This window comes from Arachis stenosperma, chromosome 9 (genome assembly GCF_014773155.1).
Source record: "Arachis stenosperma cultivar V10309 chromosome 9, arast.V10309.gnm1.PFL2, whole genome shotgun sequence".
Lineage (NCBI taxonomy): Eukaryota > Viridiplantae > Streptophyta > Magnoliopsida > Fabales > Fabaceae > Arachis > Arachis stenosperma.
Window position 1 is genome coordinate 158,608,231 of NC_080385.1, and position 12,887 is coordinate 158,621,117.

A 12,887-nucleotide genomic window follows, 5' to 3' on the forward strand; every position below is an offset into this window, starting at 1 on the left:
CGTTAAAAAATAAAAAAAAGATATTTTTTATTAAAAAGATCTTTTTTTAACAAAATAATAGCGCCCAAACATGCACTAAAAGCGCCGCACCAATATTAATATTTGGATATGCTTGAATTTTTTATGACCATAAATGGGTAATTATTAAAAACAAGCTAATGATACTTGAATTATGATTTGTGCCAATATATATTTTTTAAAAATATTCCACACATCAAATACAGAGATGCCATTCTTCATCCATAAACAAAAATTGGTTAAATCTCAAATGTCAAAAAAATAAATAAATAAATTAATAAATAAAAGAAGATTAAATCAATTAAGGGCGATCAAGATCTGGTTTGAACTCGAATATTTTAGAGATTAATTTAGGACTCGTTTCAGAAGTTTTAAAAATAATTTTTTTTTAGCTTTTAACTTATAAAAAGTAATAATATTAATGTCTGATATAATTTTTAAAATCAAATTGCAGCTTTTTAAGAAGCTATTTAGGAGCTTATAAAAAAGTTAAAAAAATGACTTCTCTCTTAATACTACTATTTTTTTTTATCACATTTTTATACAATAAACACTTTTAAACTAAAAATTCAAATACAAAATAACTTATTTATAAGTTATTTTTAATATAGTCATTTATTGTTTAAGTTATTTTTTAAAAGTAGCTTAATTAAATTGTTTTTTTCAAACTGGGCCTTAATATAATTTTATCGAGTCTAAAACCAGATAAAGATTTTAAAAATAGACCCGGTCATTATTTAGTTCAAGTCCGAATCAAAATAAACTCGACCTAAAAAAGTACATATATATTTTAAATTAATTCTAATATTACATTATATTAATTATAAGTTTATTATTTTATTTTTAATCATATTTGTTGAATTAAAAAATAAATAAAAAAATACAAAATTAAAATTTATGGACAAATTTAAATTTAAATATGAATATCAATTTTTCGATAACAAATATATTTTTTTTAAATAAATGTATCATAATTTTTTGCCAAAAAAATTATCAACACTCAAACTTTATCCAATTTAAATTTAATTTTAGTGTGACTGAAAAAAATAACATTTTACCGAATCCAAAGTTAAATAAACCGATAAAAATCTCAAAAATAAATTCGATCATCGTTTAAAATGGAGTTCGAATCAATATAAACTCGATTTCATCCAGCCATGTGCACCCGTAAAATCAATTATGTAGCAATCCACATAAGACCATAGTGTATAAGCTGGTCCCTATTTGACTACTTATTAGAGGTGCTCACATTCTATTCTAGCTTTCTCTAGAGGGTTAATAAGAGTAGCACTTGTCCCTCTCTTAACAACAATGATTGGCACTCCAATCATAAATTATTTAACCACAAGTTTAATGGCAAAAACGTGTCATCCTTAATCACCATGAAGAAAATCTCGCAATGTGACACCATCCTTTTTTTATTATTATTATTTTGCATTATAAATAACATTTTAAAAATATAGTAATAATAATTTTCTATAAATATTTGATGCATTTAGATTACGTTCGTTTTTTGAAATTAGCACGGAATATAATTAAAAACTGAAATTAAATTTTCAATCATAAAATACAAAATCTAGTTCCTTTAATAAAAAAGTAGAAACATAATTAAAACTTTTAGAGATAAAAATTAATTTTTTTATAATATTTTTTTAGTAATGTTTTTATTTAATTTTTTAAATTTTAAATTTATCATTCATTTTTTATATTTATTTTAAACCAAACATAATATTAAAAAATAATTCAATATAGTCTTTGTTTCTCATTTTTTATTTTTTAATTTATGTTTTTTAATTTCCTTTTCAAACGCAATCTTTATGTACTAAAAATATAAAACTTTATATTTTTTATGATAATTTTAATCAAATATATTTTTTATGATATTTTTAGCAAGACTTCTTTTTAATATTTCAAATTAATCCTAAAAAATTTATAGTTAGATATTACAAAAAAAATAGTTAGACTTTTCAAATTTTAATAATTCTTTACTCTTTATGTTAAATTTTAGTAAAAAGTAATTTTTATTGTTATTTAACAAAATATAATAAATTAAAAAAAATCAAAATTATCAAATCAATTTATACAGATAAATAATTTGATATAAAAATTAGTTTATAATAAAAATGGATGATTAAAATTTGTTAAAATTAGACTAAAAATGTCTTAACATTGATTTATATAGGTGAAGTCAATTTCATGTAAAATTAATATCTAAAGACTGTTAGATAAAAATTGAGTCAAATCAATTAAATCATTTAACATTTTTCAAATTTCAACTTCACTGCACATAAGTTTTCACCATATTATTATTATTTTTTCACCCCTGAAATTTACAGTTACTACTCCTTTCGAAACTTCCAACTCGGCACGTAAGTACGTAACTATTACTATCATCCATTAAAAAAAAAAAACAAAAAAAGGTTTATTAACTAAATAAAAAATAAAAATAATATAAAATAATTATATTATTTCCCGTGTATTGTTAAAATTTTTTTGGCAAATTAGATCTGTGTCCCGCACTCATTCGCCCTCACACAAATCTCTTCTGCTTCAGATCAGAAGAAAAATTTTCGAAAATCTCATAACACAACTGGTATGATTGTCTTATTTCGGATCCATTTTTTTCTTCTTCTTCTTCTGATTCTCTGATTCCATAGTCATGTCACTGTCTTAGCTTCTGTTAACTTCGATCCCACACTTTTTTATAATCGATTTTCGCGTTTATCGATCTAATTTTCCCCCATTTGCTACGAGGTTTGAGTAATGAAATTGTATAACTTGCTCTCGTTTTGATCATTTACCAAGCGGATTAAGACCCGTGGTGCGTTCGATTTTCAAGATTAAATCTGTTAGCTGTTCTTATGTGAACGGGGATTTTTTTGTTTGTTATTTTAATTTGATTAATTTACTGGCGTTTGGCTTGGATTTTTGTATTATTTTGGGCACACAATTGAATTGTAATCTTGATGGTTCAAGTTAGATTTAAGTAAACTGTTGAAGCTTATTAAGATGGTTTTAGTGTTTATGTTTGTTAATGTCACTATCATTTTAAATTCATCTTTTGTGTGTTTGCTGTATCGGAATCATAAAGTGGAAACAGTGCATACTATGAAGTGAATTTAGTTTTCTGTATTTGGTTTGACACTTTGGCATGTATTGACTCTTGTATGATATGCCTTTTGTCTGCTTGTTTGAAGTTCCAAAATGGGAGTGGATCAGAACTTTCAGGATGAGGAGGGCACCTTGGAGATAGGAATGGGTATGAATCTTGTCTAATTTACCCATCTTGATAATTTTCTTTTGTGATCGGATTTCCTGTGTGTGTCTATACACACTGGTATTCATATAATGCTTGCCATCTTTAGGAAAAGATACAGTTTGCAAGCAAGCTATGCGAATGGATTGATTTATCGATCAGTATTGGTAACTTGGAGTTTCCCTCTAAATTGTATGTTTGTTGACTAACTTTGCAGAATACAGAACTGTATCTGGAGTCGCTGGACCGTTGGTTATCCTTGATAAAGTTAAGGTAATATGACTGTGTGGTGTCCATTATGCGTATTGAACATTGTTTTCTCTTTTATGTTTGCCACTGAGAATGTCCTGATTTTAGCTCGGCATGACTAGTAAGTTTTTTATTGATCAACTGCATTAGGGACCCAAATTTCAAGAGATTGTTAATATTCGCTTGGGAGATGGGAGTACTCGTCGTGGACAAGTTCTGGAGGTTGATGGCGAAAAGGCTGTGGTTCAGGTGAGTGCTTCCTAATCATCTGTTGAACTTGTCTCTTATCTTTGACTTGATGCCTTTAACTGTACTTCTTCATTCTTTTATACATAACCTAAATATTTTAGGATTCCCTTGCCCGCTTTATCTTGCTGGGTAGTTTTATTTTTAAGGGATGCCTCTTTCAACGAAAAATGCTTATGTAAGCCAGCAAGTTAATGTTTATTAAACTCTTTTTCTTAATCTGTTTACCAGGTTTTTGAAGGTACATCTGGAATCGACAATAAATTTACAACAGTGCAATTTACTGGAGAGGTATAAACTATATTTGCTATTAATATTCACAAGGTTTGCCTGCTGAGTACTTTTGCAATGATTTGTTTTGGAGGGTTAATTTTTCATGTTATTAATCTTATATGTCACATGATCACTTTTTCTTGCCCTTTTTTATAAGTCTCAAACATTATTATTCGTGATTATTGGATATTGAATTGGAACTATAAAAGTTTTGCTTCTAAATTTGTTCTCTAAATTTCTTTTGTGTGTTACTTTTATTGCATTGGAGTCAGTTCTTCCCTATTGTTTTTCCAGGTGTTGAAAACTCCCGTCTCACTAGACATGCTTGGGCGCATATTTAATGGTTCTGGAAAACCAATTGATAATGGCCCGCCAATATTACCCGAAGCTTACTTGGACATATCAGGTATTTTCTTCCAGGGTGCTCTGCAGTTGGTGTTGATGTCTGATCTTTTTCCCTAATATTTTCTATTAATGCAGGAAGTTCTATCAATCCTAGTGAGAGAACCTATCCTGAAGAAATGATACAGACAGGAATATCTACAATTGATGTCATGAATTCTATTGCTAGAGGTCAAAAGATCCCCCTGTTCTCAGCTGCTGGTCTCCCCCATAATGAAATTGCTGCACAGATTTGCCGTCAGGCTGGCTTAGTCAAGCGATTGGAGAAAACAGATAATCTTCTTGAGGTATATCTGATTTACATAAGTGCATTGCATCCAATATATTAATGTTCAATTATAAATTTTGAAAAATTATGATGCTTTGTGCTCCAGCCGGGCATACCTATTTTTATTTCTCCCTTAACCAATGAACTTGTTAATGTCATTCCTTATTGAAGGTGGTCTTTTTTCTCACAAATTTTTTCTTGTGCAGCATGGAGGAGAAGATGACAATTTTGCTATTGTGTTTGCTGCTATGGGAGTTAACATGGAGACTGCACAATTTTTTAAACGTGACTTTGAGGAAAATGGCTCAATGGAGAGAGTGACCCTTTTCCTTAATTTGGTAATCTTAATCATTAGTGTACTGTTGTTATATAACTCTCCTTAAATGAGGCATCTAGTGATAATTTTTGTACTTTTCTAGGAGGAGCTTATTCTTAGAATGTTTGTTCTGTTGCTACCGTCTTTTACTGCAGGCAAATGATCCTACAATTGAGCGTATTATCACTCCTCGTATTGCTCTTACTACTGCTGAATATTTGGCCTATGAGTGTGGCAAGCATGTTCTTGTGATACTCACAGATATGAGTTCTTATGCTGATGCTCTTCGTGAGGTAATGTATCTTTACCTTTAATTTATTAGGAAGCAGAAGGAAGCAAAATGAGATACCGTTTTCCTTTTTTCTTTTGGGTAATTCTGTATGTATATAACAATCCTTAGAGGCTTTGGTACAACCATTTGCTCATCTCTTTCGTTTACTCGTGAACTATGAGAAGTAATTGTAAAATGCCGATGTATCTCTCAATCAACTCGCCAGACACAAGCTATTGATCACTTGGTGATTATATAGGTATCTGCTGCCAGAGAAGAGGTACCAGGAAGACGTGGTTATCCGGGTTACATGTATACCGATCTTGCAACGATTTATGAACGTGCTGGAAGAATTGAGGGTCGGAAAGGCTCTATTACACAAATTCCAATTCTAACCATGCCAAATGATGGTAATGAAAAATCAGAATTTATTGGTCAACTTGCATAATGAATCCTCAACACTAACTGATGGTATTTCTTGAATTCTTCCATACAGATATTACGCATCCAACTCCTGATCTTACAGGATATATCACTGAGGGACAGATTTACATTGACAGGCAGTTGCATAACAGACAGGTAGGTTGTGTATAAGCTTTTGGCTGTAATGAATATTGTAGATGAAGGTTAATTAATTGTGAAGTTATAATTCTCTATGTGAGACACTTATTAGTTTCTCTCAACTAAATTCTATTTCTATCCTTTTCATTTGTCTTACAGTCTTAACTGTAAAATTATTTGGTTTATTTTGATATTGACACATCAAGGTGGAATTCTGTAAAATAGACTTCACTTGTTAGGTTTACAGGAATTTTTGTTATAAATTGTCGTTGCATTACTGCATAGAAGCAAAACACCGTTAACCTTATTTCAATTTCCAATGATCTACATTTATTGTTGATTTGGTTTTGTGAATTCAATGTTGAAACCAAGACTAGACATTCTAATTCCTTTTAAAACTGAGCAGATATACCCACCAATCAATGTGCTTCCATCACTATCTCGGTTGATGAAGGTAATTTGATGTTTTATCTTTTGTTATCAAGGTGCTACCAAGGGATAAATTTTATGTTCCTTAAATAGAAAGCCAGTTTAGTAGTTTGCACCTAATGATTGAACATTGGTAACCTCTGTAGAGTGCCATTGGTGAGGGAATGACTAGAAAGGATCATTCTGATGTGTCCAACCAGGTCTGTTTATTATTTTTTGTCCAACTCTAATTACGCTTTTTTATAGCCATGTAGACATGTAGTTTTAATGTTTATAGTTTACCTTATTGCCATTTCTTGGTTCCTTTCAGCTATATGCAAATTATGCCATTGGAAAGGATGTCCAGGCAATGAAAGCCGTGGTTGGAGAAGAAGCACTTTCATCCGAGGATCTGGTATCTACTATTTTCCCTCTCTAACTTCATTTTGATTAAGTGAAATTTTCATTGAAGTGGTACCAATGATATTCCTTTCAATGCCTCTTTTTTTAACAGCTGTATCTGGAATTCTTGGACAAATTTGAGAGGAAGTTTGTCACCCAGGGAGCCTATGACACTCGCAATATCTTCCAGTCCCTAGATCTCGCATGGACTTTGCTGCGGATCTTCCCCCGAGAGCTTCTTCATCGTATTCCAGCCAAGACCCTCGATGCTTATTACAGCCGTGATGCCGGTAACTGATGAGATATATCAAATTCCTAGACCTTGTTCTCCTGCAGAATCAGCTCCTTATGCTATCATCGGCAATTAATTTGTTTATTTGCTTTCTCGCCCAGAAGTCCATATTTCTCTCTAGCCTGCTTAAAATAATAAGAGGATGAGTCTGTTTGAGTGCCTCATATTTCGAGTCCGTTGAGTTAGTCAGAAAGAAAGACCCCATAGATACTGTGATTCCTATGCCATTTTTTCTATGGTGGGGGAAATATTAGTTTGGGATGGCGCGTTGATTGAATTGTGGGATGTTCACCTTCGTTGGTTGGTTCTTTTTTGTGTAGACTGCTTTCCCAATGTATGTTGCATGTTTTAGAATCTCATTTATATCTTGTAATTTGATGATTATTTAGGGTATTTGTTTGTAATGAGGATAGTTGTCAGCCGGACATGTATTTATCTATTTTTTGTTGATTAATAAGGGAAACCAACCTTCGTAGTTTCGGAATATACCACAATGGGATTGGGAGCCATATATGCTGCTAATTTTGACCGGACTCAATCAGTGTCACTTAGATTGTTTCTTTCTGTTTGTGTTAATGTACTCGCATGGAACGGAATTCAAACGGCTTATGCCCAAGCTTCTTAAAATTTGGACACTGAAGACTGCTTTAGAATGGAAATGGAGTGTGAATCTTAGAATTTACATTATCATGGGAAAAAAGCAGAAAAGAAGCGTTAACAAATTTAGATTGATATTGAATAATAGTTAACAAATTTAATATGGGCTCTAAAGTTGTAGATATGTAGAATTCTACAAAATGGTTCAATACGGTGAATTTCAGCGTTTATTTTTCTAGATATTGGTAAAACTTTGGTATAATACCCAGTTATTTTATGGTGTTTTCAAAATTATGGAAGCGACAGTATAAAATTCAATAATTGAGTGTAATATGGACATGGTTAAAAATGACTAAAATCTAGTGATTTTAGGGAGATCAAAATTGTTAATAGCGACTTTGTGAGTTCAAAATCTCATGAGACAGCTTGAAAGTAATGTGGCAATAGCGACTAAATTTTTATTTTGGTTTCTGAAATTCACGCGATTATTTAATTTGGTTCCTGAAATTTAAAATTATCTATATTAGTCCTCGAGATTTAAGTTCAGGCACTACTGTGATCCAGGGCTCTTTTTGGTGATAATTTGGCAAATGAAGTGCTAAGATGATATCCTCCCTACCACGTTGGATGATGAGTAAACGACGTCGTTTATCTTGGCACCCAAACAAGTTAGAAATGAAAAATAATAGAGGTAGAGAAGAAAAAAAAACTTTATTTTGGGTTTTCATCGTTTCTTCTCCCTTTAAATACAAAGCGACTACATTTCTGATTTGTTTGAGTGCCAAGGGTAAACGAAGTTGTTTATTCATCGTTCAACGTGACAACGAGGGTGCCATCTTAATATTCCGTTTGTCTAGTCATCGTTAAAAAAAGTTAAAAGACCACATTAGTGTCTAAATTTGAATATGAAAAATCAGTATAAATAATTTTAAATTTAAGGATCTAAAATGGATAGTCGCATAATGGGAATTTAGTCGGCAATAGTCCTGCAAATAAGCTATTAGCAATTTCGAAAGGGAATAAAATCACAATTCATGATTTTCTAGGTGCCATAATCGCTATTTACAACTTTTAGATATATTCCACATTTTTGTGAGGCAAAATACATATCTCGACGTAGTTTATTGAATGTCGTATTCTCCGTAACCCCAACTGGCCAACTCACAAACGAACCCCAATAGGGTTAGGGTTTGGAGTTCCCTTAGGGTTTGCAAAAGCAGAGAAACCCACATTCCATCAGAGAATCCGCTCGGGAATCGGCAACAATGGACGCAAACGTGGACCACTACCATGTGCTGGGGCTTCCATCGGGTGAAGAAGGCGCCAAACTCACCGAAAAGGACATCACAAAAGCTTACAGGAACAAGGCGCGTGAGCTTCACCCTGACAAGAGACCCGACGACCCCAACGCCCACTCCAATTTCCAGAACCTCAAAGCTTCCTACGAGATTCTCAAGGACGATAAGGCTCGCAAGTTATTCGATGATCTCTTGCGCGTTAAGCGCGACCAGCAGCGCCGCCAGGAGCAGCGCGACGGTAAGCGCCGCAAGATGGTCTCCGATCTCGAGCAGAGGGAACGCGATGCCTTTGCTCCTGATCCTGCCGCGAAGGCCAGGGAAGAGGAGGAGAGGATTGCGAGGCAGCTCAAGGAAGAGATTGCGAGGATTAGGGCTATGCTTGCGAAGAAAGGGGCGCCGGAGGCTGATGCTTCTCCGGCGGCTAAGAAGACGGAGGCGAAGAGTGGCGGTGTTGCGTTGGAACATGAGAAGATTCTGAAGGTTTCGTGGGAGAAAATGGGCGAGGATTATTCGGCGAGTAAGCTGAGGGAGTTGTTTAGCAAGTTTGGTGAAGTGGAAGATGTGGTCATCAAGGGTGGTAAGAAGAAGGGTTCTGCCCTTGTTGTCATGGCCAATAAAGAAGGAGCTGTAAGTTTCTATTCCATTGATCAAGTTTCCTTTCTTTCTTTCTTTTCTTAAAAGGTTTTGGAATACTTCTAATTGTGATTAGAAAAGAGTTAGAGTATGAAGAATTCATGGGGAATTGTGAGAAAAAGACCTCATGATAGATATGATGTAGTGGAAATTTTTATTTTTGGATAGGGTTCAAGGGTGTTGATTGATCCATCTATGTTGGGAGGTATAAGCCTTGATTGTTGTTGCTGTTTCTTTTTTTGTGTGTTCCAATCTCTCTCTCTCTCTCGTGTGGAAATTTATTGTAGTTTTTACTTTTAGATAGTGTTTAACGGCTTGAATGTTGTTTGTTTTCTGTTTATGTTTTAATGCTTGTGTTATTTATTTATTTTCTTGTCTGTAATTCCTGCTCTACTCAGGTTAATGCAACAGGAAGTATGATTGGTCACCTTGCTAATCCATTGCTGGTCGTACCGCTCAAACCCATAACCAAAGCAGATTCTTCAAGTGCACCAAAGGCCGTGGAAGTTGATAGAATGAATAATCTGGTTGGGGCTGGGCATCAAGCCTTCGAGAATTCTGTTCTTCAGAAACTGCAGAAGGTCTGGCATTTTCATTCTCATTGTTCATTTGAATTGTGGTAGATTCTATGGGATTTCTTCTATTTAGCTACTACTAGCATGTATTTCATCTAGTGAGTTGCAACTTACAACTTCTTGAGTGGATATTGTCGTCTAAGATTCTATTTTATGGTCTGTGTTTTGAAGTCTCTAGTAGCTGATGCTGTTGTGGAATTTATAGTAGTTTTCTTTTAAGTGGTTTTGGTTACTTGAATAATGGATTGCTTCATTGATTGATCCTTTATCTGGTCTCCTAAATTTGGTGTTTGCTTGCTTTCATCATTGTAATTGCTAGTCGGTATATGTGAGGACGTAACTAATGCTACCATGGATATTGTTTTTTGAAGTTCTTAGCTTGACTGCCTGAAGCTTTTATTAGGCTTAACCTGAGAATTACAGCTCTTATGATGTTTCATGAATGGGTTTTCTGGTGATAAAATCTTATATTTCACACGTGTCTCTAATTTAATTTTATCAGGAGTTGCCGTTGTACTGCTATTGACTATTGAAATTCCATTGAATTTTATCCTAAAAAGATGTGATTGAATGCTGATAAATGGCTTCGATGTAGAATTCTTCAAGCTTGGTGTTATATGTAGCCTGGATGACTGGATGCATTTCCTTTAGCTTTGTTCAGTTACCTGCTTTTCTATGCATTGTGTGCTCAGTGTCTCATAAATGCTTTTCTATGCATTTCCTAACTGGTATCGACTTATTTCTGTATGCAGGCTGCGGAGAAACAAAAAGGATGATTTTGGATGTTAAACTTTGGGAATGGACTGTATGGCTCATGGTCATCCTGAACTCTAAACTTTAGGTACTGAACTACAGTTATCGCGATACAATGATGTATCATTTGTTGATATGTCAACATGCAACATTGTATCTAGATAGGCCGAATGTGGAAAAATACACCATAACAACCATAAAGAACACTTGTACTGTTTTAGCTTAGCCGAATGGCAAATTGGCAATACTATATTCAGTTGTTTTCATATGAATTGAGATGTGTAAAAGGATTAGTGAATTTCTGTCCAAAATCAAAATATTTACTTTTTGTTGTATTTTTGGAATTGGGAACTGTTGATTGCTCTAAACTAAATAGCATGATAGATTATACACTGCAGAAACACAAGCTATACTATTTTGTGATTTGCATTTACTGCATGTACTCTATTGATTAAACCTTCTAGTGTGAACATGACCAATATAAGGGAACTGTGCCTAATAGCTAACCTTCTCATCTTATTTCTTAAACATTTACGAATATATGTTTAATATGTTTAATCTGGTTGTTTTCTGTCTCTTCTTTTGGGGATTTTTTTCCCTATCAATGTTAAAGCACAATAGGAAAAAAAAAAGGTTTGACAAGCAGTGCATATTTTGGTAACTGATTCATTAACTGATATATTCTACTTGATTGATTCTCAGGACTATGCAACCTATGGTGATGTAAGTCAAGGAATTTTCTTTTAATGAAACCATAAACTTAAAAAGAGTTTTTGAAGCAGCTGTGGTTTTTCTTTCATGTTGAGTCCCTGACTCATGCTGTTGCTGCTGGGATGTGAACAGAAAGCAATTGCCGGTACATACAAAATCAGGGTCCTGCATCTTTCATGGTGATTTGTATGTTGGTGTCATTCCGCTGTCTTTATTCCACAGTACATTGGGAATGGAACTTAAAAGAGATTTAAAAGAATAGTATCAACATGGTGGACAAAGATGTTATGAAATGTACCTATGACAGTCGACATGGAATTGGAAGAAAAATATCCATTGATGATGATGGTTCTCTTACTCCCGATTTCCGAGAACAAGCAATAAGTTGTATTGACAGAGTGGGGTCTCTCGATAGAATAGTGCCTTTTGCTCCAAACATTGTAATGCATGTTCAACTCTGTATATTCCATGTTTTAGTGTTGTTCATAGTGAATAATTACCGTTGCCTTTAATCAAGATACTTACTTCTTTTACCAATGAGTTAGTTATTTGTTTGTGTGGGGACTATCAATTTGATTTTAATTTCTTTATTTTCCATTTAGCTGAGACTCGGTTTCTATGGTGATTATTACAAAATAGTGATGCTTATGTATAAGTGTTTTTTATAACTTCTTTTTCTGTGTTTCTGCAGTACAAAAATTTTTGGGGAGTATAGAAATTTATTGATATAGCACAAAACATAATACAAATTTATTAATATAGTACAGAAGTTTTTGATTTTGTGGTACATAAATTTTTGTCGCAAATATATTTTATTAGTTAAATGAGTCAATGTTACGAATATGTAGTCTTTTAAAAATTAAAAATTGTTGCATACCAAAATTTGTGATATGCACCGAGAAGACGGTGACAACGATATCGAAGGAGGAGGAGTTAGAAGAAGGGGGAAGGGGAAGAAGGAGGAGTTAGAAGGAGAAGGGGAAGAAGTAGCAGCATGAAGAAGAGGCAGCTGCGTCCGCACAGCGCGTTTGGATGCCTAGCTTTACTGATTACAAAAGTATTATAATGATCCATAAAGCCTTGATTTTGGGTGTCGACATCATTAATTGTTATACCAGTTAAATAAAGCCTTGATTTTGGGTATTAAATTTGGTCTTTAGCCCTCTGGATCATGTAACACATGTTGCTCACAATAACGGTATATCTACTGCCCCGTAAGGTTTGTGAATGAGTGCCACAGTATCATTCTTAATGTTAATATTCACTCAAGAATCAAGATCTAGCCAGCATAGATAGAATATATATACTAAAATAATTCTGATAGCATATATAATATTATTTTTTGTGACAAGGATGAA

The 12,887-nt window shown here is 33.4% G+C and overlaps 2 protein-coding genes across 5 annotated transcripts; both read left to right on the forward strand.

The window, feature by feature from the left end:
- Window positions 1-2,499: 2,499 nt before the first annotated feature.
- Window positions 2,500-7,448, forward strand: LOC130948625 (V-type proton ATPase subunit B2-like). Of its 2 annotated transcripts, none has more exons than XM_057877422.1 (15): window positions 2,500-2,611; window positions 3,216-3,277; window positions 3,492-3,547; window positions 3,674-3,772; window positions 4,001-4,060; window positions 4,337-4,448; window positions 4,523-4,731; window positions 4,919-5,050; window positions 5,184-5,321; window positions 5,559-5,709; window positions 5,796-5,878; window positions 6,267-6,314; window positions 6,436-6,489; window positions 6,600-6,683; window positions 6,783-7,448. In XM_057877422.1, exons 2-15 carry the CDS (start codon window positions 3,223-3,225, stop codon window positions 6,966-6,968), a joined length of 1,467 nt encoding a protein of 488 aa, XP_057733405.1. In that variant the 5' UTR covers window positions 2,500-2,611; window positions 3,216-3,222; the 3' UTR covers window positions 6,969-7,448. The 2 variants fall into 2 exon arrangements, with proteins under 2 accessions (XP_057733405.1, XP_057733406.1); XM_057877423.1 differs by lacking the exon at window positions 2,500-2,611 and adding an exon at window positions 2,692-2,839.
- A 1,163-nt stretch (window positions 7,449-8,611) lies between these two features.
- On the forward strand, window positions 8,612-12,140 carry LOC130951238 (uncharacterized). Of its 3 annotated transcripts, XR_009073887.1 has the most exons (5): window positions 8,612-9,484; window positions 9,889-10,071; window positions 10,818-10,906; window positions 11,521-11,541; window positions 11,662-12,140. XR_009073887.1 is itself a non-coding variant. In XM_057879884.1 (3 exons), the coding sequence occupies exons 1-3, from the start codon at window positions 8,825-8,827 to the stop codon at window positions 10,839-10,841; spliced, it is 867 nt and encodes a 288-aa protein (XP_057735867.1). In that variant the 5' UTR covers window positions 8,612-8,824; the 3' UTR covers window positions 10,842-11,249. The 3 variants fall into 3 exon arrangements, 1 of the variants encoding a protein (XP_057735867.1); XR_009073886.1 differs by having other exon boundaries at window positions 8,613-9,484; window positions 11,521-12,137; XM_057879884.1 differs by lacking the exons at window positions 11,521-11,541; window positions 11,662-12,140 and having other exon boundaries at window positions 10,818-11,249.
- The last annotated feature ends 747 nt before the right edge of the window (window positions 12,141-12,887 follow it).

Coding starts and splice junctions, on each gene's coding strand:
- LOC130948625 (XM_057877422.1), top strand. CDS start 3,223: ATGGGAGTGGATCAGAACTTTCAGGATGAGGAGGGCACCTTGGAGATA. Junction 5,879..6,266: donor GGCAGTTGCATAACAGACAG/GTAGGTTGTGTA, acceptor AAAACTGAGCAG/ATATACCCACCAATCAATGT. Junction 6,490..6,599: donor ATTCTGATGTGTCCAACCAG/GTCTGTTTATTA, acceptor GGTTCCTTTCAG/CTATATGCAAATTATGCCAT.
- LOC130951238 (XM_057879884.1), top strand. CDS start 8,825: ATGGACGCAAACGTGGACCACTACCATGTGCTGGGGCTTCCATCGGGT. Junction 9,485..9,888: donor TGGCCAATAAAGAAGGAGCT/GTAAGTTTCTAT, acceptor TGCTCTACTCAG/GTTAATGCAACAGGAAGTAT. Junction 10,072..10,817: donor TTCTTCAGAAACTGCAGAAG/GTCTGGCATTTT, acceptor TTCTGTATGCAG/GCTGCGGAGAAACAAAAAGG.